The 27977-nt window shown below is 41.7% G+C and overlaps 2 protein-coding genes across 8 annotated transcripts in view; both read right to left on the reverse strand.

Moving 5' to 3' along the window:
* The window catches only part of Srp72 (signal recognition particle 72), a 27311-nt gene extending 6957 nt beyond the window's left edge, over positions 1 to 20354 (reverse strand). Inside the window, 15 exon segments of one of the 2 annotated variants that reach the window (NM_001170601.1) lie at positions 219 to 296; positions 415 to 518; positions 1454 to 1549; positions 3464 to 3528; positions 4989 to 5061; positions 5904 to 6032; positions 6973 to 7104; positions 10649 to 10706; positions 10797 to 10921; positions 12998 to 13029; positions 14720 to 14831; positions 14923 to 15066; positions 16638 to 16761; positions 18708 to 18828; positions 20224 to 20354. In NM_001170601.1, coding sequence (NP_001164072.1) covers positions 219 to 296; positions 415 to 518; positions 1454 to 1549; positions 3464 to 3528; positions 4989 to 5061; positions 5904 to 6032; positions 6973 to 7104; positions 10649 to 10706; positions 10797 to 10921; positions 12998 to 13029; positions 14720 to 14831; positions 14923 to 15066; positions 16638 to 16761; positions 18708 to 18828; positions 20224 to 20332 — 1502 coding nt within the window. In that variant the 5' untranslated portion in view covers positions 20333 to 20354. 2 annotated transcript variants of the gene reach the window in all.
* A 3369-nt stretch (positions 20355 to 23723) lies between these two features.
* Positions 23724 to 27977, reverse strand: part of Paics (phosphoribosylaminoimidazole carboxylase and phosphoribosylaminoimidazolesuccinocarboxamide synthase) — a 33066-nt gene continuing 28812 nt past the window's right edge. For 3 of the 6 annotated variants that reach the window (NM_001433943.1, NM_001433942.1, NM_080910.4), the window contains 3 exon segments: positions 23724 to 24493; positions 24732 to 24890; positions 27121 to 27301. In NM_001433943.1, coding sequence (NP_001420872.1) covers positions 24327 to 24493; positions 24732 to 24890; positions 27121 to 27301 — 507 coding nt within the window. In that variant the 3' untranslated portion in view covers positions 23724 to 24326. 6 annotated transcript variants of the gene reach the window in all.

The following is a 27977-nucleotide window of genomic DNA, read 5'->3' on the forward strand; positions in this document are numbered from 1 at the left end:
CAGAACATGCTACCATGCCCATCTGTGGGTCTTCCCAGCATTGTTTGCGACGAACATGACCCCTCCCCCACTTCATTACTGTCTTTCAATCATACCAATACAGCATTCTAAATTTTGCTTTCACTGGGTGGAAGCAAGTCTGTAAGTTGAAATTTCTGCTTGAAATCCAAGTATTAGCAGAGCTCCGGTGCTCCAGAGAGCTAGACTATGGAGGATACGCCTTTGCTTTCTCTGGATCCACAAGTGAGTAAGCAGAGATAAGCTGGGCTAGCGTGTGAATATCTTTTGAATTTTGTCTAAAAGAAGAAATAAAAAAGTTAATAAACAGTTTATAAAATCACCACTAACAATAACAAAGAAATCACCCCACCATAGGAACAAGGTACAGGTTCCACACCACTTTCCAGAACTTACTTCCACAGCTGCTCTAGGTCACTAACTGCCTCCTTCTTCCGTCCATATTTGAGCTTGAAGTTTGCGGCCTCTCTTATCAAGGACAAATGAGCAGGGGACTTGGGCTACAGGTTCAACAAAACAAAATAAAATAGCGAAGTTTTAAGGTAACTATGCCACGAAAGCCTACTTATTAAAGGCCCTTTAAAGTGGACGTGCTCCCTAAATTCTTCACCTTAGCGCATAAAAGAAGAAGTAACTATCAGTTTACAGGACTGGACACAACCTTGGTCACCTACGCAGTAAACAAGCTGGAAATGTAGGGCCAGCAGTGCCCTTGCCTGGGAAGCCTAATCTCCTCTATCTCTAGCGGCAGCAGGAAACCCCCAACCAAACAACACAACATTTTCCTAAAATCAAACCTTAATCCTCAAACATTAACTCAACACTGTAATCTCCAAAACACTGATGCCATCCCTCCCACTGCTAACAGTTAATAACTGTGTACACATAACATGTAGGTATGTATGTGTGCGTGTATGTATGTGTATATGTGTGTGTGTGCATGCATGCATGCATGCATGTGTGTGTGTGCATGTATGCATGTATGTATGTGTGCATGTATGTGTATGTGTGTATATATAAAGCTGATACTACCCATGCAGAGACTGATACTGGAGAAAATGAAGATGCTTCTATTACATAAGACATGATACTCATCCCATACTGTGCTCTTCTAATAACTAGCCACCCACAGGCGCTTACCAATAATTACTATATCATGATGTCTTGAGTGTATGTATGCATGCACATACACATATACTGGAAAGAGCTTCGAAAAATACAAATGGGCTGTTTGTTTCACCTGGCAGCTATTCCTTATGTATAACAATTTTATTTGAACCTGGCATACTTTATAAAAACTAATTTGATAGTCTAGTAGCCTCCATTTTTTAAAGTGACTCAGAATATTTTAGTTCTCTGAAATTTTGGTCCAGTAGAACATTTTATTATTGACAGAGAAAGCAAGCCCTTGTAATACTCTGCTCCACTCCTTTACCTGATGGCTTTGATACCACTGGATAGCCTGTGTGAAGACTTCAATGGCACTATCAATGTCTTCCTCATGGCTGTACATGGTCACCAACGCGGATACCTACACCGCAAAGTTCACATGAACAAGGTCAATGAACAAGACTCTTCCTTCACTCTCAGAACATAGTTTAAAAAATAAAAAACCTGCAGTTTTTTTAAAAATTTATTTATGGGTACATTGTTGCTGTCTTAAGAAGAGGGCACTGGATCCCCATGGCAGGTGGTTGTGAGCCACCATGAGGTTGCTGGGAATTGAACTCAGGACCTCTGGAAGAGCAGTCAGTGCTCTTAACCTCTGAGCCATCATCTATCCAGTACCCTCAGAATGCAGATTTTAAAAATTAAAAATACTAAAGAATGCATATAGCTGAATGGGATCTCTGTCAGTCCTTAACACCCCGTAAACTTTATTCCTTTTAGAGAACATAATTCTGAGAAATAGTTAGAAAAAAAGTCTTTTCCAAATACAAATGCATTTATCTATAACGCAGACCTTCTAATAAAGCAGTGTCAGTTTGATAAGACAGAACATGAGAAAAAGCATTTACTATATTTATGTAAAGTCTTGCTGGGCAGTCGAGAGAGTCATGGGGAAGTTTCCAGCACAGCTGAATCATGAAGAGACACGTGTGGTCTAAGCTGCAAAAAGCTTACCCATTAAATTTGTGGGGCAGCAAGGAAAGCCACATTGTCTGTGTGTACGAGCATGTACTTGTGTACTTGAAGGAACAGTAAAAGGACAAGAAACAGAAAAAGGCTGCAATTTTAAGAAACTTTGGTATAAGTGATGCAGTCTGGCCACAGTGGTCAGAGACAGACAGATATGTGATGGCTATCTCGGATGTCAGCTGGACACACACACAGGAAGCAGGACCCTCAGTGAGGAACTGCTCCTATAGACTGGCCTGGGGCTGACTGATGTGAGCAGACCTAGCCCACTGAGTGGTGCCATCGCTGGGCAAGTGGTCATGGACAACACAAACTGATGGCTGACTATGAGCCTGGAGTGAGCCGGTAAACGTTCCACAGTCTCTGCTTCCACTCTGGCCCCAGGCTTCTGTCAAGAATTTCTTGGTTTACTGTAACCTGTAAGCCAAATGAATGAACTCTTGCCTCCCACGGTAGTTTTGACCAGTATTTTATCATAGCAACAGAACATTAATTAGGTCAAGTAATCAGTATCAGCCTCTGCAGTTACTAGGAAGATAATAAAGGAGTGCTTGCGTCTCTATGGCAAGACGTTCAGATGAGATGGATAACTTTTTTTTTTTGAAATGGATAAATTCTTTAAGTAGCAAAGGCTATATTTTTCAGTCATATAATGGCATCATCATCATCATCGTAATAATAATACAATGCCAGCCCAAGCCTTAAACTATGAATGGAGAGAGAGCACTGTGGAGATGGCACCCGTGTCCAGCTGTGAACAAGCTGTGCTAGAGGAAAGAAACATGAGGAAGACAGTTCTTGTTCCCTTCCTACCGAATCAGTGAGCTCTGGAAAGACTTTCACAGCTATAGAGCTGCCAAGTTCTGAGCTATAGAAACCTGGCCTTTGAGTCAGGGTCTCTCTCTGCTCCCTGGCTGGCCTTAAACTGCAAGAGACCCTCCTGCCTCTCTGCCTCCATGTGCCACCATGCCTGGCTTAAACCTGCAGTATTTGAATAAAGAGCTAAATTTATTGACTACAACCTTTAAGTTGTTTTAATAAAAATAACAAAACCCCCAAACAATAACAATGACATAAGCAATCTAGCAAAAAAAAAAAAAAATAGTTCCACAGTTGCAGCTCTGCGAGGAGGCTGACTTTTATGGGGAATGTGGAGCCTAAATGAGCTGTAACTCATTTGACCAGCAGAGCACAGAATGAAACGTATCCCAGACAGAGAGAGAGCTGTTACTATCCTAAGGGCCAGTTTAGGATGAGCACAGATGGGAGAGCACAGGGCGAGCGCAGACACGTCAACACAGCTTACCATGCCTGGCTTATGCTTTAATTCCTCTATGCTTCTCAGTATTAGGCACGCTTTGGAAATATTACCTAAGGAGATTAAGAAGAAAATCAGCACCTTCAGTGACTAAAGCATACTGTGGAAAGAAATACAAGAAAACTTACTTCCTACCACTTTTCCTTGGGAAAGAGATCTGTTATATTTTGCAGTATCTTTTACGACAGAAGGTCTGGGAGCTCTGGATAGTGTACCCACTGCTCATTTCTTAAGAGCTTATCTATAAAAAATATCCTTTTTGTTGTTCTTCTTTTGTGTGCTGTGTAGTGCACATGAGGTATGTATGTGTCTGTGCATGAGCATGGAGAAGATGTGGGTGTCTTCCTCTTAGCCCCACCTCCTTACTGCGGAGAGTCGGTTCTCCCACTGAAACAGCCTTGCTGTTTTGGCTAAGCTGCATAGTTAGCAACCTCCTAGACTCTGCCTGTCTCTAAGGGAGGAGTTCCAGGCACGTAGAGCTATGGCCAGTGTTTTATGAGTGTCAGGGATTCAAATTCAGCTCCTCATGGAACACGGCAGGACCTCTTGAGTGACATTTCTTCTTTTTCAGATGGCAACCTGAAGGATGCAGGAGCCCCTCCCAAAAGGCCTTGACATGTGTTACTACAGACTGAGCAACTGGAAACTGGTGGTAGAACTTTACGCTCACTGAAAACCTGAAAAACCCAAAGCCCTCACTTTTAATTCCCAACCCCGTTTCACTAAGGAGTCCCTCCCAACCCCCGCTTTTCTTTTTTATAGTTTTTCCTAAATGCCAACTGTCCTTCAGATGAAATTTTTGTCTAAGACACTATGGCTAGCTACAAGTTTCCGGACCATTTGCTACTCCCAACCGAGAACCAGAGCCATCTGATCTCTGTAACATCAAGGTCCACTCATCTGCTCTGTCCTATAGGCACATGAACTAAATGCATCTACTAGGGCAGGGAAACTGAAACTCAAGACTTTGTTTCTGAAACAGATCTAAGTAGCCCCGATTAGCTCTGAACTCACAATCCTCCTGCCTCAGTCTTCAGAGAGCAGAGATTATAATCATGTGCTCTCTGCCTAGCTGTAAATTTCATTTAATTTTGGTCAGTTTATAATTCAAATAGATACATGAAGATAGCAGCTAGCGCACTAGATAACCAAGCTTAATTTTAAAATATGTAGTTTTCCATTGTCCATCAAATCAGATCTCACAGTTTCTGTACATAGTAAAGTATAAAAAAGGAAATCTGCAAACTAAGACATAGTGCAAAGTCCAAGCCAAAGGAACTCCTTTCTTACTTTGTACAGTCTTAGGGACAGGCGTCTCTACAGGAGACATCCTAGGAAAGGTAGGGCGGTGCTTTGCCACAAATGAATCTCATGCTTATGTGACGTTAAGGCTTGAGAGTCATTCTAACAACATAGGGCCAACTTCCCTTCAACCTGTTCAAGATCACAGTCTAGTATGTTTGAAACAACAGTTAAACTTCACCACTGAACAAAGAAAGTCAAATATTAATACCTTGGGAAATTTTCAATTGAGCCATGGTAAGCTTGATTTCAGCTGCATTTTCTGGATGTTGATCAGAAAATTCCTAAAATATTTTTTAGTTGTGGGTTAAAAACACAAATTTGATTTATATAACTATACAACATTATAATTATGACAGCTGTATAAGATTTTAAAGTCCAGCTTAAAGTATTAAACTTCGGTTTCAGGTCAAAATCTCCCCTCCCACCCCCCAGGACAAGGTTTCTCTGTGCAGCCCTGGCTGGCCTGAAACCCAAGAGATCCACCTGCCTCTGGTTCCTCAGTGCTAGGATTAAAGGCATGCGCCACCTGAGAGACACTTTATTCAACACAATGCTTTACAGAAAGGTCTACAAGTAGGTACAATGATATCACGCTCCCAGACAGTCACTGACAGGGAAATACTCAAGATGCTCCAGACTCTTGCTTTAAAAACACACTCACCTACTGCCTTCTCACCAGGGTCACTGGTAGGCAGCGTTCCCGCAGGATGATCCTAATTGTATCCTGTTCATTTTCCCAACTATCTAAACTCATGAAGCACATCATACAATAAGACATGGATCTTCCAAACCACGCCAGCCCCTCTCTGACTGATGGTGTGGACTAGGGCCCACTGAGGCATTAATGTATCACTGAAATGGGGGGACATAGCTTGTTGTTGCAAGCCTACAGCTCTATCCCCTGATTCATACTGAATAGATCACCAAATGGAAAAAGTACTCCTCAGAGCGCCCACAAGTTAACACAACATATACAAAAGTTCTAACTTAAAGCCAGCTCGCGTGACACTGGAACTTGGTGCATTACCTACTCGTCTGTGGACTGTTACAGCATAGTGCACCAGCAACGAAACAGCTCCAACTACCTGACACCTCACTAAGCATTCACGTGTAACGACCTTACCTGAAGCAGCTCTATTGCCTTTGTATGCTGCTTTTCACGACAGAGCTGGGCAGCTTGGATCAGCACAGGCAGGAGATGCTCAGGACTCTGGGACTGCAAGCTAGAAGCTATTTTTCGGCACTGTTCTGCCTAAAAGATGCCCCATCTTTATTAATAAGTGTATTAATAAAATTAAACATTAAATAATCCAAAATAAAAGGATGGGGCAATCATCTTGTAGAACAGTAGGTGAAAAAATGCAGGGTTATGCGAATACGTTTATAGCATCCATTTCATATTTTATTATTTTTATTTAAGTTATAGATTGATAATACACTGTATTTAAGAGAGTTCTAAAAGCAGTAAGCAAAAGGCAAGCTAAATGATCATCTGAATACCTAAATTCCAGGTAACTGCAGTTCAGAATTTCTTCCTTAAAGCAATACAACAAATAGAAAAGCCACAGAAATATACTTCTTGCTGAAGTGAAACATCAAGAAACCTGGACTAAATAAGAAATCTGCTTCTCACCTGTGCACTAAAATCTTGTACTCTATTGTATGAATTCAGAATCTACCTAGGATACAGATAAACAATTGAATCCCTTGGGGCTGGAGAGATGGCTCAGCAGTTAAGAGCACTGGTTGCTCTTCCAGAGGTCCTGAGTTCTAGGAGACCTAACAGTAGGCACACATGTGGTGTCCAGACATATATGCAAACACAAAACATAAAGTAAGAACAAAAAACAACCAACCTCTTAACAGTTACAATTTGTGATACATCAAGTGAAATAAAAGTTGGATCTTAGCTCTGAATAGAATCTTTAATGGTTCTATTTTAATTCAGGAAGATTAGTAAGGAAAATAATGAAAGGGTTGGATATGTAGTCTAGAGTATGAACAAGGCCAAGGTCAATCAGCATAAACAGGAAAATAAGAGAAGAAAACATCCTCTCTTACAGCTGTAACACTCTTAAAGCGACTGACGCCATATGCTTAGAAAAGTGTTAATACTAAAGAAGGAAATAAGACAAAACACAGAGAGATCATAAAGCACCCACTGTGCTCATGTCAGCAGGGACCAGACTCACCTGGTTTGTATACATGGCAAGCAAAGCCTTGTTGAACTCTATGGCTTGAAGCTGTCTCTTGGAGAGCTTAAACTCTACTCCTTCTGCATTGGTTAATTTCACTTTCTTCTTGGAGTCAAAGACATTTTGGTCCTGACAAAGAAAAGTCCACCCACCATTAGCAGAAATTTCTACTTTCACTTTGGTGACTCTCCTTTCTTCTTTATTTCACATATTCACAGCAAGAAAGCTTGGGTACACTCACTGATCATGGCGCCTACACTAACAAGACATACACAACACACATTTGCCTGGGGCTTGGGGCGGACCCCCAAACAAAACCTCTGCAATTCGGAGCTCCTGGGACACATCTCCCAGTCAGGTCATAGCTATGAAAAGGCTGATGTGAGTTCTTTAGAGGAAAGAACAAGAGTTTTGTTTTATCTTCCCATTTTTGGTTTTCAGACAGGGTTTCCCCCGTCTTGGCTGCTGAAGTGCTGCGATTACAGGAGTGAATAGGTTACAGGAGTGAACCGGCAGGTCTATTTGCTTAGTGGTTTTTGAGGATTAAATCAGGACACCACCAACTCTAGTCACTTAAGGCTACAAAAAGTGTCCTGGCAGTTTCTACAAACCACGCTGTTTAGAGTTAGATAAATAGTGAAGAAGGTAACAATCCTGCTTGAACCGTGGCTAAGTAACTCACTATTTTTCTGAAACACCCCCCCAACCCCGACCCACTTTTAGCAGACAACACGAATATAGCACAGTCACTTTTCCCCTTCCCTAAGATCTCTTTTCTCAAATAGGCAGAAACATGAAGAATCAATTTCTAAAACTTCTTGCAGAGCAACCGGTGTGTATTTTGCACTCTGAAGGCTCTGAGTTCAACCCCCAGTATAAGGGGGTTGAGGGAAAAAACAAAATTATCAAGTAGCATGCATTTCTTAATAAAGCAAGACAACTAAGCCATAAAGCATTCTGAAGGCAAATAGTTCACTTGCAAGCATGTTCTTGAGAGTCTTAGGCCGTTCTAGGTGGCTAAAGATGACCTTGATCCTCCTAGCTCTACCTCCCAAGTGCTGGGATTACAGGTGTGAGCTGCTACTCCTCAAATACCCATGCTTTTGAACCAAGTCTTCTACTTATTTACAGACTAAAGTAAAAACTAACTCCTACTTTAAAAAAAACTCGATGCGGGGCTGGGGATTTAGCTCAGTGGTAGAGCGCTTACCTAGGAAGCGCAAGGCCCTGGGTTCGGTCCCCAGCTCCAGAAAAAAGAACCAAAAAAAAAAAAAAACCTCGATGCTTCAAATCAATTTGAAGCCAGAAGCAATGGTATGCGTCCACAGTATCTGACAGACAGGCTCTGTCAGAAGAAACCCTTGAATCCTGAAACTCAGGGGCAGCCTAAGTTGACAGAACAGAATCATGACATAAATAGGCATTTCCTAGTTAGTGCTCATGTATTACTTACTTGTTATAAGTCACTTCTTTACACACGCAATGTGAGACTTTTCTCAAACTCTGTCATGACCTTTTTAAAAAAATTGTATTCTCAAGGTCTTCCATGTTAACATTGTAGGATGATGTCACAGGTGAGGCAGGCACAAGATAGAAGGAGGCCTGTCATTGGACGAGAAGGAAGGATGGGCGGGAGAAAAGTTTGAGGGAAGAGGAGGAGACTGGAGAGAGGAAGCCGCCAAGAGAACATAAGAGGCTGATGTTAAGATTCCACGCTGTTCCTTTACAGGTTGTTATGAATGTTCTTAAGGGATGGATGTGCACAGGACTTTGTATGTTTAGGTGGGCAATTATATATCAACTGGACTAGAGGATGATGTGTTGTGTGTTCTTTCATGTGGTGATTTAAATTTAAGAGCGTGTATAGTGGCTGAAGACACCGGGCCACCACGGAACTGGGATGTGTGTGTCTGGCACAGTGGCAGCCTGCCTTGGGAACTGGATGGGTAGAGAGACTGCTGCCAGGCTCAGAGAGTAGCCATCGGCAGTGTGATATGCAACAGAGCAGAGCGGGTGAGACGCTTTGCTAATAAATGAGATGAAGATGTCTACCAGATATCTTGGGGCACTATGGTGCCAGATCTAGTGGGGGTAAAAGACCACTTGTTTTTATAATTTTACGACAACATTTAGTGTAATCTTAAATTTGATTTTTTGGTACCTATCCCTTACTCTCAAATCACAAATTTTTCTTTATATGTTAAAAATGGTGTTGTTTAACCTTTTGCCAAATACAGTTGTCAGGAAGTACGAAGACAAGAAATTTAACATATATAATTATTTTGAACGTCAGAAAGAAGTGGGTTGCCCACCACCCTCCTCTAAGGCAGGGTGTCACTATATACTCCAGGCTCAGCTTTCTGAGTTCTGGGAGTATAGGCATGTTCTACTGAGCCTGGCTTTTCAGGATGGAATTTTAATTACAATGATTTAATAATTTTTATTTCTTAAGTATTACCTACTAATAAACAGAGTAAAAAAAAGTAATGTGGAGCCAGGAATGATGGCAGACGCTTTTCATCCTAGCATTCAGTTTTTGGCCGGCCTAGTCTAAATAGTAAATTTCAGGATAACCAAAGAGAGACCCTGTCTCAAAAAAAAAAAGTTTAATGTATAGATTACATTTAGGTGGAGATGTATATTTAATATTTCATAATTCTCCTCCACACAACTGTATATCTGACAAACATTTCAAAACCAAGTACTGCTGCTCCACTCAAATGCTAGCATCGATGTTTAGAAACTGTGCCATGCTACCATCCCACATCTGGAGACCTCTCACGTACAGAGGTACAATAAGTACCAGGGACAACCTTTGGTGTCAAAAAATGGTTATCTGAATCCATGTTCTCATTCTTCCTGGCATTGACCTCATACAAATGGCTTCTTTTAGTCTCCTACATACTGAGCATAAGGAACTGAGTATTTCAAAACTCCATATAGGGCAGGGGAAGATGGCTCAGTTAAAAGAATGCACTGCTTATTCAGAACAGGTGTGTTCAAATCCCAGCATCCACACTGGGTAGCTCGCACCATCTATAACTCCAGCTCCAGTATGATCAGACAACTCTGGTTTCCCTGGGCATCTGCACATACAGGCATGGACATGCACATGCACACGCACATGCACACAGGAAACATTGCATGGTACAGCATGAAAAACTGGACATTAGTTGCTTCTCTTGTTTTTAGTAACTTGATTTCAGATCTCAGTGTTTTTCCATCAGACAGTGTTGCACTTGGTAATTAGTGCCATCGTGATTTGATGAGCACAGCACTCTCACATTACAAGTACCTGCAGACACACCTGTAATTTTGACAGAGGGCAGCGGGTGGGACAAACCATAGCACCTACCTAGACTTTGCTCCCCTTAACTCCCAAAAATTCTAGAGTCAGAAACGGAATGTAAGGTACCCATGTACTTATGCATAGAGATTCTAAACTAGAAAGGTAAAATTTTTATTAAACCCAAGGCCTACAACTACAAAGAAGTTTTACTACTTGAACAAACATGGCAGAAACACCAATATAATGAACTAAAAACACTCTCCACATGATTCTGTTACACCTGAATTTCTTTTTGTCATGGAAAAAAAGCCACACCCTAGAACAAGCTGAAATAATTACGTTCTCAGCATAAACCACTATGTAGAAATTCCAGAGAATCCATACCTTATTAATGGTGATGATGTTATTTGCGATTACAGCAAGAAGTGCCACATCTGTTGGCCTGCGAACAAGCAACTGTTAATACCAGAAACTTTGAACAACGGCCGATGAAAGCCTCATCCCCGAAAGGACACTGCACTGAACAACTCACTTCAGTTTTATTATCTGATTGTAAAGCTGCAGAGCCTCCTCGATGCGCCCCTGAAGCTGCATGATGTAAGCCATTTGACCGTGAATGATGGCCAGCTCGGCCTGAGGGTCTTCCTCAGTCCCGTCCTAAGGAGAAAGGGAAACGTAGTATTTTACCAGGTGATTTAGACACTTGAAAAGACACAAGCCTTATGACGCCATGTAACTAACTTCAGGAATCTTCCCTGAGACTCGGTTTTCAGAATTGCCACTGTAGAGAACTTTTACAGGATAATGGAAAGAAGATCCTGAAAGAATATGGTATCATACAAGGTAGTAGTCAGTAACATGTGCTTTTGATAATTTCCCCCCAAAATCCTAAAAAGTTTTCTTGCAAGACGTATTTTTAAAAAATGCTTCTTAGGACTAGAGAGATGGCTTAGTGTTAAGAGCAAATGCCGCTCTTGGAGAAGCCTGAGTTCAGTTCCCAGGACTCCTCTTGGCAGCTCACACTGGCGTGTAACTGTATTTCCAGGGAATCCAAAGCCCTTTTCTAGACTCTCTGGACATTTGCACTCAAACACAGATACACCCAATATTAACATAATTAAAAGCAAAATAAATCTTAAGGGGTGGAGAGATGGCTCAATGGTTAAGGGTACTGTCTGCTCATCCTGATGTCATGAGTCCAGTTCCTAGCACCACACGGTGGCTCACAACCATCTACCATGGGATCTGATGCCCCTTCTGTCATGGAGGAGTACGTGGAAATGAAGTGCTTATATACATAAATAAAATCTTTAAAAAGAATAAAAAGAGCTCCAGTATCACACATAAGAAGGTCACTGCCTGGACTGCACATAAAGCAAGCATCAGTTGGGCTTGCCACAGACCTGCAATCCCAATTACAGGGACACTGAAGCAGGGGAACAAAGGTCAAACCCCACCTGGGCTACAGAGCAAGTTCAACTCCCACACAGGAAACTTTGTGAAACTCCCAACACAAAGGTGGGGTGTGAGGGTCTATGCTGGGAATATAGCTCAATGGTACAATGCTGCCTAGCACACATTAGAGCCCTAGGTTCAATCCCAACACCTAAAACAAACAAGCAAAACACCCAACAATAACAACAAAAAAACAGAGGTAGGTGGCATTCGTAACTGATGCTCCAGATGAAGCTGATGTAACATATACAATGAAGGACTGTCCTCCAATCCTTTCCGAAAGATTGGCTGGTTTACATACATAATGAATACTCTAAGTTAGGAGCTGTATTCTTCATGTATATACATATTCATGTGCATGTGTGTACATGTAGAGGCCAGAGGACAACCTTGAATGCTGTTTCTTGGGTGTCATCTACTTTTACTTTTTAAATTTTTAAAATATTTTTGTGTGTCTGTGGAGTACACACTATGTTTCCACGTTGCTTACAAAGGCCAGAAGAGGATGTCAGATCTCCTAGAACTAGGATCACAGGTGGTCATAAGCCATGTGGCCCTGGAGCTGGAAACTGTACTTGGGTCCTCTGGAAGAGAGGCAAATGCTCCTTAACCTTTGAGCCATCTTTCCATCCCCATCTACTTTCTTATTTGAGACCTGCTTGGAACCCGCAGATCAAGGGAGGCTGCAGGCTCCTGGGATTACCTGTCTCCACCCCTGGAGGGCTGGGATTGTAATGCAAGCCATCAAGAATTTATCACGCCCATGAACACAGCAAATCCTCAGCGTACACAGCAAGCACATTACAGGGCAAGCCATATCTCCCCCAGTATGTGCTCTTTTACTAACCTACACTAACCTGGTGAACGTACACTGTCCAGGTGGTCTGAGATGCTTATTCCCAAACACACGATTTCATTTGTGTTTGACAGAAAATGTTAAAATTAAATGTTTATATAAATTTAAATGTAAACATATTTATAGCCAACATTATATAAATATTTAACATTATATTTATTATATAAATAGAAATATTTAACACTTATTTAATGTTATATAAATATAAAATAAATAGCAAAAGAACCACAAATGCAAAAAGATGCTTGTCTTGATGCAAATTATATAGAAAGCACAGAGAGATCTGCTGAAGGCCAGTTCCTAAAGAAAATTAGTATCTGATTACATATGAACCAAATGCGTGGTACCATCTATCCCACAGAGTTGAATGAAACCTCTAAACTAGTACTAAAGCATGACATTTGGCTTTATCGAATACTTACTGAATCTTCTGAAAATGAACGGCGACAAAGATCTACAGGAGGAAAACAGTTTTAAAGTTAGCATCATTGAGTAGTTCCTATTCTTTTCAGTTCCAAAAGGCAAAAGCTAATTCCCGAGCAGATTTCAGCCTGTCAACTGACATCTGTCCTTGGGCCTAGGGTCTTTTTTTAAATCTGTAGTTTTAGATGTGTTTTGCCTGCATTTGTGTCCCTGTAAGCTACCTAGTGGGTGATAGGAACCAAACCTGGGTCCTGTTAGAGCGGCCAATGCTCTTAATGGCTGAGCCATCTCTTTAGGCCCACCACGGTTTTTTATGTGAGGACCAGACTGGGAATGAACTCATTCAAGACAAGCACTACTGACCACACTATTTCCCCCCAGCTCCCATGACCAATCTTTTAACAACACAGAAACTCATGCTGTTTAAAAGTTCTTTTTCTTCTCAATATCCCTTCAATTGATCTTTTTGTTTGTTTGTCTTTCCAGATAGGATTTCTCCAGGAGACCCTGACTGTCCTGAAACTCTGTAGACTTGCCTGGCCTCGAACTCACAGAGATCTGCCTGCCACTGCCTCTCAAATGCTGGGGTTGAAGGTGTGTGCCATCACCACCCCTTCAGTTGATCATATTTGTGAATCTAACCTAAATATTTCTAATATAATTTTTAATATTTTAAAATTCTAGAAATGGAATTTTTGGATAAGACAGTGCACCATGTATGTGCCTGGTGCCCATGGAGGCCAGAAGAAGGTATCAGATCCCCTGGAACTGGAGTGATGGTTGTGAGCCAAACTTTATAATCTGTTCCATATCACCCACACCTGCTCCTTCCTCTTTCCTGTTTTCTATTTTGGGGCTGGAGGTTGAACTCCAGCCTCTCATTCTCCTAACTATCCCTTCAGTGATCTTCTGGCTTGCTTGTCGAGACAGGATTTCTCCAGGAGACTCTGCTGTCCTGAAACAGTCTCTGTAGACCTAGCATGCTGTTTTTATACCAAAGTCTTCAAAATATATATAGAAATATGTGTAGAGACATATTAAATGGGCTAAAATGTCCTAGAGTGGTACTACAGGTATAGATAGTTTATACATACGCATGTTCACAAAAGTAATACGTATTATTTAAGTAGAAACAATAGAATAACAACTAATATTTATGGAATTATTTTCTTTAAAAATTTTTAAAATTTAAATTATCGGTCTTATTCTGTGTATGTATGTGCTCATGTGCACATGTGCATGTCACGTGAAAGCAAGAGGACAACCTGTCAGGTTTAGTGGCAAGTGCCCATCTCAATGAGTCATGTCACTGGTCCAGAAATGATTTTTTTTACAAACGGTCTTGTCACAGTTGGTTATTTTACATTTAGTATTCATATAACTCACTCAAAGACCTACTCTTTAAAATTAAACTTTACAAACTAGTTTAATTCTTAAACAGAAATAGAGATGGGAGACAGGCTAGAGAAACTCCTCAAGATTCTCATTATGCAGTGACTTTCACCAAATAACTTGACAAGTATCAAATGCATTTTGAGATTGTCTAAATCCACACACCCCACACTGTTTTTATAGAAAGCATTAAAGACTCCCAACCTGGGGCTGGGGATTTAGCTCAGTGGTAGAGCGCTTCCAAGGCCCTGGGTTCGGTCCCCAGCTCCGAAAAAAAAAAAAAAAAGAACCAAAAAAAAAAAAAAAAAAAAAAAAAAAAGACTCCCAACCTTCAGCCTTTTGTAGGATTTTCATTGCCTGGGTCAGCTGGCCTTGCCCTATCAGTGCACACGCAGCGTTGTAACAGAGTTCGTGTGTGCCTTCTTGGAGACCCAAGTTCTCCTGCCACAGAGAGACATGCCGGTCAGACAGTAAGTATGAGTATTCGTTCATGGCTGTGGGGTGTGTGTGTGTGTGTCACACGCATACTCACGGGAACCACTTTTTCCCAGTTGCTTTGAGCGGCAACGACTGCTGACAGGTTTGTCTTCCTCTCCTCATCGTAGTCATCCTGGGAGTTTCGGACAAGATCTCGGTACACGGCCAGGCACTCATCGTAGCGTTCCAGGCGGTACAGCTGGAGGCCAAAGCAAGGGGTCAGAGGTGACTAACACAGTCTGGTCTTTCACACCACAGTGATGCTTTCTGTAGGGAATGTTAAGACATAATATGGGCAAGCCACGCATTTGTCTTTGTATATCTTTAACCAGTTCTGTGTGCAAATACTTAGAAAAAAGTTACCTGAGAAGAATCTATCTTATAGTACAGATTTGAAAGCTCTTTATCTTAGCTAAATGCCTAAAGTTTGTGAAAGAAAATCTTTGTATAAAAATCTATGCTGTAATGTCAACTGCAATAAAAAAGAAAAAGCCACACCAAATGATAACCAAGTGCCTGTAAACAGAAGAAAAAAATACTAAGCAAAGACTTAGAATTCCCTAGAAGTTCACTTTGTTTCTCAGCAATCAGATATGGCACCAATGATAGCAGTACTAAGTACACACAAGGGGTTCCCAAAGGACAGTAACAGAGTTGGGCGTGGTGGCACATGCCTTTAAACCCAGCACCCAAAAGGCAGAGGCAGGCATATCTTGGTGAGTTCAATGCCAGCCTAGTCTACACAGAGGCAGGCACATCTGTGTGAGTTCAATGCCAGCCTAGTCTATACAGCAAATTCCTGACCAGCCTGAGCCATGTAGTAGGACAAAGGAGAGTGGAAGTTGCTACTCTGGGTCAGTCAGTTCCCGCTGTATGACCAAGACTGGTCTCTTTCATCAACCCTGGAACTCACCCTACAGCTACTCAGATAATCCCCTGTCCTCTCAGGATTAATAGCACCTTCAGATCAGGCTTAATTTTGTCTCAAATTCTTCAGAGGCTGGAGACATAGTTCTGTGGTTAAGGTACTTGTTTGTTCCTGCAAAAGACCTAAGTTCAATTCCTCACACCTACATGGCGGTCCACAACCACTGTAACTCCAGTTCTAGGGCATCTGACACTGTCTTTGGACCTCCATAGGCACTAAGCAAGCATGTGATATGCATACTATATATGCAAGCAAAATACCCAACATATATAAAATGACTAACTCTAATTTTAACAAACTTCAAAAAGACATATTTTCAAAGGGCATAGTTTTACAAACTATATATATATATATATATACATATATATATATATATATATATATATACACACACACACACACATATATATATATACACATATATATATACACACACACATATATATACACACATATATATACACACACACACATATATATATTTTTTTTATGAAAAAGTCTCCCAAATCCTTAACTTTCATAATTATAATTGTTAAACTTAGAATACTTACTAGTTTAATATTGGAAATATTGTCTCAACTACGTATATAGCTCACTGGCCTTTACCTTTCTAATCAGTAGTTCAAATGTCATTCAATGGCCCCCAAAGAAGTCCCAGTTTGTAGAATACTCTACGTACAACTCTTCCAGAGGACAGAAAGACCAGAGAACAGATCCAAACCTCAGGAACTGGTTTGGTGGCTGAGTTTGTGGAGCATCAGGATGTCCCACCCTGCTCCGTGTCAGGGTAGAGCAGTGTCTGTCTGCGGTGATTGACAACAGGAATTTAAAGTTGTAATTACCACTTGTCCATAAAGCTCCTTCAGTTTGTCTGTCTGCTGGTTGGCACTTTCTATTGTCTTCAAGGCATTCTCGATTCTGTTCAACCTGTACTCGCAATATGCCTTCTCAAAGGACAGAGAGTTACTGAAGGAAAAACCAAGAACAAAACCAGATCTGATTATTATCTAATAGTGTAGAACACTCTGCATATGCCAGATTGCTCTAAGCACTTGATACATGTGTAACTCGTTTTTGCTACTTTGTGGGTTCTTCTTTTTTCCACCCTTTAGCCTCCCCACCCTGTTTCACTCCCTCTTACTAGATAAGTGAGAAAGAAGGATGGGGAGAGGATCTGAATCTAACTTTTCTTTTTGTTTCTTCTTTGAACATGACTACTAACAAACCACAACCAACCCTCCCTGGAAGACCAACAACTACACACACCCCTCTCCACAACAGGGCCCTAGCATTTATATAACCTCTGAAAAGTTCCCAAAATCTTAAACATCACACAATCTCAAAAATTATCTGCAGCTGGCAAAACCATGCCTCTGGTACAGCACCAGAAAAACATAGTCAGCTACTGTGGTCAGCCTGCAGCAGCCCACATCTCTATACCTGTCTACACCTGGAATCAAAACAAAAGCACATTCTTACAGTTATATAAATCTTATATCACCACAGCCATCTTTGTGACCTGCCTCCCAAATCACACAGGCCTTAAAGCAGCACCACATGCAGCACCCATGACCTCATCTGCTCTGTTTTCAGGACTACTGACAAAACTACTGGCATTCTGAAACAAATATTAAAGAAGCAATCATGGAAGAGCTCAATACAAGGACAATGCAAACACTCAAATGGGCCACATCTTGAGACTGAGGCATAGCGGAAGCCCTGGGTTCTATGCCCAGCACCCTACAACTGGATATGATGGTACATGTCTGTTATCACAGCCTTGGGAAGTACAGGTAAAGATCAGAAAGGTAGGCTCTTACTCAGCTACCGAGGAGCTTGAGGTTGGTTGGGAGACATGCGACACTGTCTCCAAAGAAGAAAGTTTCTTAAATCTCCTAACAAAATATACAATACTGGTTAACTTGTTCATGAAGCAAATGGTTAAGAAAAAAAAATTAGATATAAAATATGGTAACTGGAGAAGATTCAACCAAGCAAGCAGTTATTTAAATCTCCAGATTTAAAATTCATGTACATTAATGTAATATTTAAAATTCATTTTGAAGTTTTGACCATAACCCCCGCCCCCAGAAAAAACTCATCAAAGCAAATGTAAAAAAGTAACAATTCAGGAAGTTTGTGTTCTGTGAAATATAAATGAGATTAAAAAAAAAAAAAGGCATCAATAATTGAAAACAAACAGCTCAAAGGTCTTGGCCTGAATAATTAATGGTCCAAGGGCCAGAGGTCAGGCTAAGTTCACCTTACAGACGTCTATGCTGCAGATGTTCATGTGCGGTAAGCGTACACATGTCTGGTTGATAGGTACATCCTTGTTTTCTCCCTAGATCCTTGTTCCAAGAACCATCCAGCTCCACCAGGCCCACCTTTGGAAATGGTCTCAGTCCATAGCCCAAGACGGCTTCAAACTAGAGATTCTGCCTCAGTCTCCTCATGCTGGATCACAAGCATAACTTGTATATGTGACTCACATTTATGTTCTGCATTCTTTTATGGTTTACCCCCTTCTGAGCAGTTCAAAAGAAAGACAGCTCTGGAAATTGTGGCACATCCCATCATTCAGGAGGCTGAAGTAGGACTGTACGTTTAAAACCAGCTTGGACTGCACAGTGAGTTCCAGGCCAGCAAGATTAGATCCGGGACAAACAAATATGCAAATACGAAACAATAAAAACCCAGGAAAGCAGAAAACAAGCAAAGAGGCAAAAAAACACAAACAAAAAAAATTCTGAAATTCTAACAGTCCAGCAGAGAGGAACCAAGATCACTACTTTGTCTTCTAACTTCAGAAAGACCAATGACAGAAAAAAGGAAAGCAGGTCAAAAGGGAAGAGCTGGAGGAAGCAGTGGGTGAGGTGATAGCTCTAATAACCACTAACAGAATCACTTACTTGGCTAACACTTTGGTGTGAGTATTGATGACATTCAAGGCTTCTTTGAAACTTCCATTCTGGATAAGGCAAACAACTTTACAGTGCAAGGCCGTGACATCATCCTTGTTGATCTGCAATACTAGAGAACGTTTTTTAGGAAAGCCATTTTTAAATCCGTCCCTCAGCTCGTTTTTAACTAAATAAAAACGGGAATACAGATTGCCTAACATATGGGAGGCCCTAAGTCTAATTTTCGCCACTGCAAAACAAACAAAAACTACAACATAGGCATGATTCATCTTTGGAATGTTCCAAAGAAATATCCAAAATTCCCCTTTCCCAAAAAGAGATTGAAGAGAAATAAAATAATAATTTATTATATAATATAATAATATTAATAAAATAGTAATTCGGGCAGCCAAGGTTCGATGCTAACAGCATGCCGGTGTCAAAAGGACTAGGATCACGGTTCCCCTTGCTCCTAGTCTACTGCAGGAATCCAATTCTCAGTTTACAAGTCGGTAAAGGAATTTCTAGAAATTAATGGGTAGGGCTGAAGTGACAGTCTTGGCTGATTAAAGAATTGCTACACTGTTATACTGATACAAATATGGGTTGTAGCCCAGCAAAAGGCTAATGTTAATGCAAGTAAGTTTGTCCATACTCAATTCTAATTAGTAGCTATTTTCCTTAATGCGTGGCCACCATGACTACTTTTATAGTAATCAGGGACCTGAAGGTGCAAAGCGTGTGTTACTGCGATATTCTTTACATAACTAGTGCCTGGTACCGCTGAATGATTTGGTAGTTACATTACCAAACCTAACATACACAGGTCTATCTACTGTACAGAATATAGCATGGCCATATTACAGGCATATAGTGAAGAATAACAAATTATGGAATCTCATATTGAAGACAACTAAAATTAGAAATTATAATTCATGGGGCTAAAAACGCAGGTCAAAGTCTCTTTAGGTTATTTTAAAGGTTGGGGCTTATTCACTGGCTAATTAAGACCGGCAAGCTTTTGTACGTGCAAATGAATAAAGACCTGACATTCACACCTCTTCCCTTTAGAATCTGCAATGCTTCCACTTTGTCTGCAACAGCATGGATGCTACGTGTCAAGGCAGGTTCCTTCCCCTGCCCCAGCCCCAGTCCATAAGTTTCCTTCATGACACTATCTTGATCACTTCGCTCAAGATAATGAAGAAAAGTCAAATCTGACATCTTCGCAAAATCCGGCAGCGGAGAAGACATCAAGAACAATTTGGAAGCGGTTCCGGACGCCATGGTCTCTTTAAGTCCCCCCTCCCCCTCGCGTCGGGTCTCGCCGGGACTGAGGGAAGTAAGTACACGTGGCCCTAAGCGACCGAGCTCCGGCCGCCGGTGGCCGTGGGACAGCGACCCGCCCCCGGTTTGGGGGCCGAGCCGAACGAAGGACGCAGCGATCCCCTCCGGGCTGTGCCGAGGAGGCGCGCGCTGGACACAGGCGGCTTCCTCCTGACAGTCCGGCTGTCCCGACACTTACTTTTGTTGACGGTCTTGAGGGCACGCGTGAAGTCGCTGTTCTGTCCATAACGGTTCACCTCACTCCACAGCGCAGGGACTGACACCCCACCGCTGCCGCCGCTCGCCATCTTGGAGAAGGTGGAGGTGGGGGAGGAGTAGGGCGACCTCTGCCCCGGAAGAGGATCTCGGAGTTGGCCGGGCGAAGGAGGAAGTTGGTGGTTGCTAGGCGGCAGGGAGCTGCTAGCGCGTAGGTTCCAGAGCTGGGGTCAGAAATCGGTTTTCTTTCAAGACTTACGCCCCAACTCCTACTCAAAAGGCGACTGGAGATAGGAGGAGTCAGATTCAGAAAAGGTGCTCACCGAAACTGTCAGCCCAAAGCCGCCGGCATTCTGGTGAGACCACTGTGGTCCGACTGGCCGGGAGACACTCTTTGGAAGAGAAAAACTCCCGGTTCCTCAGGTGGTATAAGGTGGTAATTAATTTAAGGAACCGTAGACTCGCTTGAAGGAGGCAGGTACAGGCACAGCTTCTCATGGGTGCTTCAGAATTGCCGTTTCAGGACATGAACAGGATTAGAACCTGGGAATGAATCTGGGGGAAGTGAAGATCGCTGTTGATGAAAATACAGTGAAAGGAACTGTTTAACCTCCCATTGAGATCTAGCTCAGGAGCAGTGTGGGCTGGAAGCCCGATGAGATGAGAATATCCAGGTTCTGAACTGATTGTACGACTTGTGTAGATGTCATACAATAAACTACGTCTTGGAGGTTTTCCTTAATGTACTTTAAAAAAAAAAGTTTCATGTATGTGGGTACACTGTCGCTGTCTTCAGACACACCAAAAGAGGGCATCAGATCTCATTACAGATGGTTGTGAGCCATCATGTGGTTGCTGGGAATTGAATTCAGGACCTCTGGAAGAGCAGTCAGTGCTCTTAACCACTGAGCCGTCTCTCCAGCCCCTTATTGTACTTCTTTAAGGAAACTTGGCCACGCAGCCTAGTCAGTATACATTCTGGTTTCAAGGCTCAACTTCCTTGTGGAGAAGATGCATGCATGCTAAGCAAGTGGGCTCAGCATTCAGCTACACCCTCTACAAGGCTCTATTCCTGAGTGCTCATTCTTTAAGTCCCTCTAACAACCTATAGTCGTAAGGCCATAGGCCTTATTTACTTTACTTACTACCTGGGAGACCTGAACCAAACCTTCCTTCACCTCCCGTAGATTGAACCTCAAGTTCTCTTAATGTTGTTACTCAGCTTTTAAACCACGTGTCTACTTCATATTTCTTGTCTGGGTCAAGGGCTGAAACTCTAGCTGATTGTCATATGGTTCTGGACAACTTTGTGTAGTCAGTATAATAATAATAATACATCATACTGAATTTATGAGGATGAGTTTATTTTGGATCATAATTTCAGCTATAGTAGGTTGGCTTTGTTGCTTTGGAACCTCAGTGAGGAACATCATGATAGAAATCAGGTAGTAGTTACCCAAAGCTGCACACTTAATGATTACTGGGCAGGAAAAAGCTGAAGCCCCAGACAAAATGTCAATTTCAAAAGCACACTTACACTAGGCACTATCTCCTACAGCAGTGGTTCTCAACCTGCGAATCATGACCCCTGGAGGGGGGTCACATATTAGATATTTACACTACTATTCATAGCAATTGCAAAAAAAAAAAAGCAGCAACAAAATAATTTTATGGTGGGGGGTGCCACCACAACATGAAGAACTGTGTTAAAGGGTCATGGCATTAGGAAGGTTGAAAATCACTGGCCTAGACGTTCCACCACCTTTAAACAGTGTCAAAGGAGCCTCTACAGAACACTCAAGACCAACTACAGCAGATTCCCCAGCTGCTGTACATGCATCAGTCCAGTAAGTTACACGGAGTTGTGTCCCCTTTTGGGAACTTGCACGTTCATTCACAGAGTACTTCAGTACTATGTATCTGCCTGCCTGTATATAGGAATTTACATTGCTGAGATACGATATCCAGTGTACTTGGACTATGCATTTCCTACATGATATAGGCAATAAAAATATATACTAAGTGGTGATAAGTTCTGTGAGAATCTGAGGATTACAATTAAGAATAGAGACCTAGATTTTTTCCCTTTAAAGATCAGAAAAGTCTGTGAGTATCTGCATCTGTCTTAAGTCAGGGGCTGGCAGAGTCTCTGAAGATAGCCATACCAGGCCACTGTCTGTAAGCACATCTTGTCCTCCGAAATAGTGTTGGGGTTTGGTGTCTGTGGATGGAATGGATCCCAAAGTGGAGCGGTCTCTGGATGGCCTTTCCTTCAGTCTCTGCTCCAATTTTTCTCTTGGGTGAGTGGCCCCATACCTCAACTGGAGGCCATACCTATCTACTGGAGGTGACCTCTTCAGGTTCTGTCTCCCCACTGTTGGGCATTTCAGCTGTCATCCCCATTGGGTCCTGGGAGCCTCTCCCATCCCCAGCATCTGGGACTTCCCCCAGTGCTACATACTACTATTCATTCGCCTGGCCCTCTGGACTCCCCCTCCCACTCAGGTACCTACCAGCCTCTGCCTCCCATGATTATTTTGTTCCCCCTTCTAAGTGGCATTGAAGCATCCACTTTAACCTTCCTTTTTGTTAAGCTTCATATGGTCTGTGAGTTGTATTGTGGGTATTCCCAGCTATTGGGCTAATATCCACTCATCAGTGAGTTCATACCACATTGTCCTTTTGGGTCTCCTTACCTCAGTCAGACGACTTTCTAATTCTATTTACCTGCAAAATTCATATAGTACTCATTTTTAATAGCTGAGTAGTATTCCATTGTGTAAATGTACATTTTCTGTATGCATTCTTCACTTGACATCTGGGTTTTTTCAGCTTCTGGCTATTATAAATAAGGCTGCTATGAACATAGTAGAGCACGTGTCCTATTATTATGGTGGAACCCTTTCCCCTTCCTGAAACAGGGTCTCACATGGCCCAGACTAGCCTTGACTTTGCTCACATGACTTTTAATAGGCCTTCAAAGTACTTAAAGAACCTGTAAAATCAAGTGGTAAATTTTATGGATTTTTTTTTAAAGACAGGGTGAACGGGAATCTAAAGGTTCTTTGGATTTAGTTGTATTGTTTTGCTGGGGCAAACATGCGATTGCAGGTGTGGCAAACGTTTTACCAGAAAATAAAAGTTTACAACCCAGAGAGCACCTCCCAACAGCTAAGCAGTATTTTAGTCCATCTTTCCCTGGAATAGCTTTATTCCATATAGAACTGTCTTATTGCCCAAAACTCGCAGGAAAGGCCCTTTTAGCACCTCTTCCATTTTATGAGCTTCTTCTACCTCTATTCTCAACTTCTTTAGAAGCACAGCAAGCAAATACCCCCAAACAAACCAGGGTTAAAGCATGGCAAGGACCTAGGGTTTCCTCACCATTGTAAAAACCAACACAACAAAGTTCAAACACATTCCTTAGCTGGAGACTCATGTAGCAATGTACTTACTGAGAAGGTCCAGAGCACGCAGCGAGAACACGTTATTAACACGCACAATATTTTAATTTTTAAAGTGTCAACTCCAAATGTCAAGCAATACTATTGATTTATAAATGTTATTACCACTTAGAAATAATACTCTTTAAAAAAGTTTATTTTTTAAAATTGTGTGTGTTGGGTGGAGGAATGTAACAGAATCTGAGAGCAGGTGCATAAGGAAGCCATGGGGTCAAATCCCGGGTTAAAGGTTATTTATTGTGAGGCAGTCTACATGGATGCTGGGAGCCAAACTCAGGGCATCTGCAGGAGAGCCATACTGGTTCTTGAACCACAGACACATTGCTCCAGTTCCATAATTACATATTTACCCAACAATGACTATATAGAAAGCGAGATGTAATTTAGCAGCGTTGTGCCAAGATCCCCTCCCCAGCAAATACAGGGTCTCAATACACAATTCAGGCTGGCCTTGAATTTAGTGATCCTCTAGAGTGCTCAGGCTACAGGGACATATCACTACATAGAGCCAGAAAATAAACTGAATTGTTTTCTCTGATGTGAAATCATTTTGCTTGATTTTTTTTTTTTTAAATCCAAACTAGGAATATGTAACTTTTCTCCTACAAATTAAATTGCTTTATTACAAATTGCACTCTCTGATTTTCTTATCAGCCTGCTTTAAGGATATCCACGTGTTCAGTTTGCTCGCTCGAAGTTTGGCCCACACTAAATGGTTGTTTAACCCAAATATCTGAGCAGCAAACTGGGCTGATCCTTCTGGAGAAAGTATAGTTGAACAGCCAATACCTATTGGTTCAGAAAAGAAAAAGACAGAAAAATTAAAAAAGAAAAAGATGGTAATAAACCCAAATCCTATTTCTTAAAGATGCATACTTAAGCACATAAGCATAAAATAATTTAAAAATTATAAAACCTGACTGAAAATAGTAGGCTGTGGTTAAATATGTCATCAACTATTAACAGGTGAGATTGTATCTCAAAATTCTGGTTATACACACAGTACAAAAATTTCTCAAGGTCTTACCACTGGGCAGTCGCAGAGATGACCACACATCCTGAGCACCCCAGTCTGCTGTGATTGGGGGACAGCTGATAACCGGGTATGCAGTATTACCAGACATCACTGGGCCCAGTCCATTGCTCCTGCCCGCCACTGCGACAAATACAGTAGGTATGCCATCCCCTACGGAAATTTTAAGACAGTCAGGTCCTTCTATTCTTTTTTCCAACAAAAACAATTGCTAGGTACAAACAGTGCAGGGCAGGTGAGACAGCTCAGTGGACAAAGGGTGTTTGTTGATGACCTGTGTGACCTCTGGAACCCCTAAGAGAGAATCAACTCTTGCAACTGGTATATGCATCTGCACACACATACAGTAAAAATAATAAAGAACGAGCTTTAAATCTTTAAGTAGTTTGCTATAGAAAAAGGCATTGAGAAGGTATTTGAACTTACTTATGCATGTAAGTTCACAATGTATTCATTTTGTCACGTAAGTGTACTGTAGGCAAACCTAGGCAGACCAGGTTTGCCTATTTCTGAGATGTGTTGTGTAAAAGGAATGTCATGAGGTCAGTGAGGGAATGGCTGCCTCAGCTTCCTTCTGCTATTCCTGCTTAGACTCAGCAAAATGAACAATTTCGGGGCTGGGGATTTAGCTCAGTGGTAGAGCGCTTACCTAGGAAGCGCAAGGCCCTGGGTTCGGTCCCCAGCTCCGAAAAAAAGAACCAAAAAAAAAAAAAAAAAAAAAAAAAAAAAAAAAAATGAACAATTTCACAAACGGAACAGCTACCTCTCATGTTGAGTTGTTTTTTAAGTGGTGCCAGGAGACTCATTTAATAGGAATTAGAGATTTTGTAGACACTTCCTTAAATTAGTGTCTGGGTGCTAGAATATATTTCGTATAGCACCCACAGTTGAAGTGCTTAACATGCTTAAGACTTAATCATTAGGCTCAATAATCGTCAATATCAAAACACAGCACCAAAAAAGTGCATATTCACACTTCAAAATCTTTAAGAGCCTGGCTATATCTAACAGAGGGTCTTGTTCTGTAGCCCAGGCTCACTCTGAATTCACAATAATCCTCCTGTTTTACCTTCCCAACTGTTAGGATTACAGGTGTGCTACCTACTCCTGGTTTTATGTGGTACTGGGTATTGAATCCTGGGTTTCATACATGCTGAATAAGCACCTTTTTCCAACTGACCTACATTATCTCAGTCCACCTAAAATTTTATCTATATTTTTTATTTTTTACTGGGAAAGAATTTGAGTCTCTTAGCTTATTAAAAGGGTCTGAAGTCTCGAGGGAATAATTTTTTTCTTGTTTAGAACAGTTCTGTCAGGCTGAAGAGATGGCTCAGTGATTAAGAGAACTGACTGCTGTTCCAGAGGTCCTGAGTTCAATTCCCAGCAACCACATGGTGGCTCACAACCATGTGTAATGGGATCTGATTCCCTCTTCTGGTGTGTCTTTAAAACAAAAACAAAACCAGTTTTCTCGTGAACAGATTCCAGTATTTTAGATCATTGATATCCTATCATTTATTTAATGTACTATCTACTGAAACTATAGCTTTCTTATTTGCTTCCAAGAAACCAGACAAAGATGCCAGAGAGGCTGTGCTGCTTCGGCCTCCTCCTCCACTGGGGCACACAAGTGTCAATGCTAAGGAGTGCTGCTACTTAGACAAGAGACCACACTTCCTCACAGCTCCAGTCTGTTTTCTCTCATGCTTGTTCTTTCTAAAAAGTTCTTACATGTATGGGTGTTTTGCCTCTATGCTGTGTGTCTATGCACACGTGTGCAGTGAGGCCAGAAAAGGGTGACAGATTCTCCTGGGGCTAAGCTACATGTTCTTAAGTCACCGAGCCATGTTTACAGAGATTATTTAAAAAATCATGTGTGCCTGAATGAGTTTATGCATGCAGGTAACCACAAGGCCACAAGATGTCAGATCTCCTGGATGTGACGTTGCAGGCAGTTGTGCGATGCCTGATGTGGGTGTTGGGAATCCAGCCAAGGCAGCCTTCCAGATCCTCTCTACCTGTATTGTGAGTTTTCCTCTTGTTCTTTTAGAGGCTTCAAAAGCATCCCTTCTAAAGATTAAGTATAAAAGTAGGGGGCAGTGGTTAAGAGCACTGGCTGCTCTTCCAGAGGTCCTGAGTTCAAATCCCAGCAACCTCATGGTGGCTCACAACCATCTGTAATGGGATCTGATGCCCTCTGCTGGTGTGTCTGAAGACAGAGACAGTGTGCTTATAGGTAAAATAAATGAATCTTAAAACAAAAGTATACGCATGATACATGATTTTCCTAAAAAATAGGAAAGGCTCTTTTAAGCACGTATTTTAAAATCTTTTATCCAAATCAGAAATAACCGCAATTCTGTAGTTATTTAAAGTTTACCTTCATATTCTGCTTTAATCCTCAAAGTTTCATCTGGTCCTTTATGTGCAGATGTTACTCTAAGTTCACATGGAATCCCAAAGTTTCCACAAGCCTTCTTAATTTTTTCACAGTGACCAAGGTCAGAGGTCGACCCCATCAGCACTACCACCCTGCACTGACTGTTTGACTTGAGAAGCAACTGGAAAAGAAAAACAGGACTATGAAAAATGGGTGACAGTCAATGTAACCGTGGTTTTTCTTTTCTTTTTGTGTATGTCAGGATGTTGAGCCTGGACGTTATATAGCCTGCAATTCCTGTATTCTTACTTCAAGTACCCGCTAAATGGTTTTCCTATTTTTCCTTATGGTCTCTCTCTCCCTCTTCTCTTCTCTCTTCCTTCCCTGTTTGAAAGGGTCTCAAGCAGCCCACCTGGACCTGACTGACACTCACAGGTAACTGAGGATGACTTTCAACTTCTGATCTCCTGAAAGCTGGGGTCACAGGCTTACGCCACCACACTTTGTTCTATGCAGTCCTGAACAATAAAACCCAGGGCTTCATGCATGATAGGCAGGCACTTCTAAACTGAGCTCCATCCCCAGCATGTGTGTTTTTGTTTTCATGGACAGTAACACCATTTAGAGCAGGCTGGCTTCAACCTCAGAGATGCCATACCTGCCTTCCAAGTGCTAGGACTAAGTTTGTGCCACCACACACAGCTGGCCTTTTCTTTGTGAACAGAACAAAACAGATCACTCAAAACAAAACAACAAACTTGGCCAACTACAACAGCAACAAACTCAACAAGGCACTGTGGCATAAACTGTAATCCCCACACCGTGGAGGCAGGACAACCTGGTCTATGTAGTGAGAC

This window comes from Rattus norvegicus, chromosome 14 (assembly GCF_021556685.1).
Source record: "Rattus norvegicus strain SHRSP/BbbUtx chromosome 14, alternate assembly SHRSP_T2T, whole genome shotgun sequence".
Classification (NCBI taxonomy): Eukaryota; Metazoa; Chordata; class Mammalia; order Rodentia; family Muridae; genus Rattus; species Rattus norvegicus.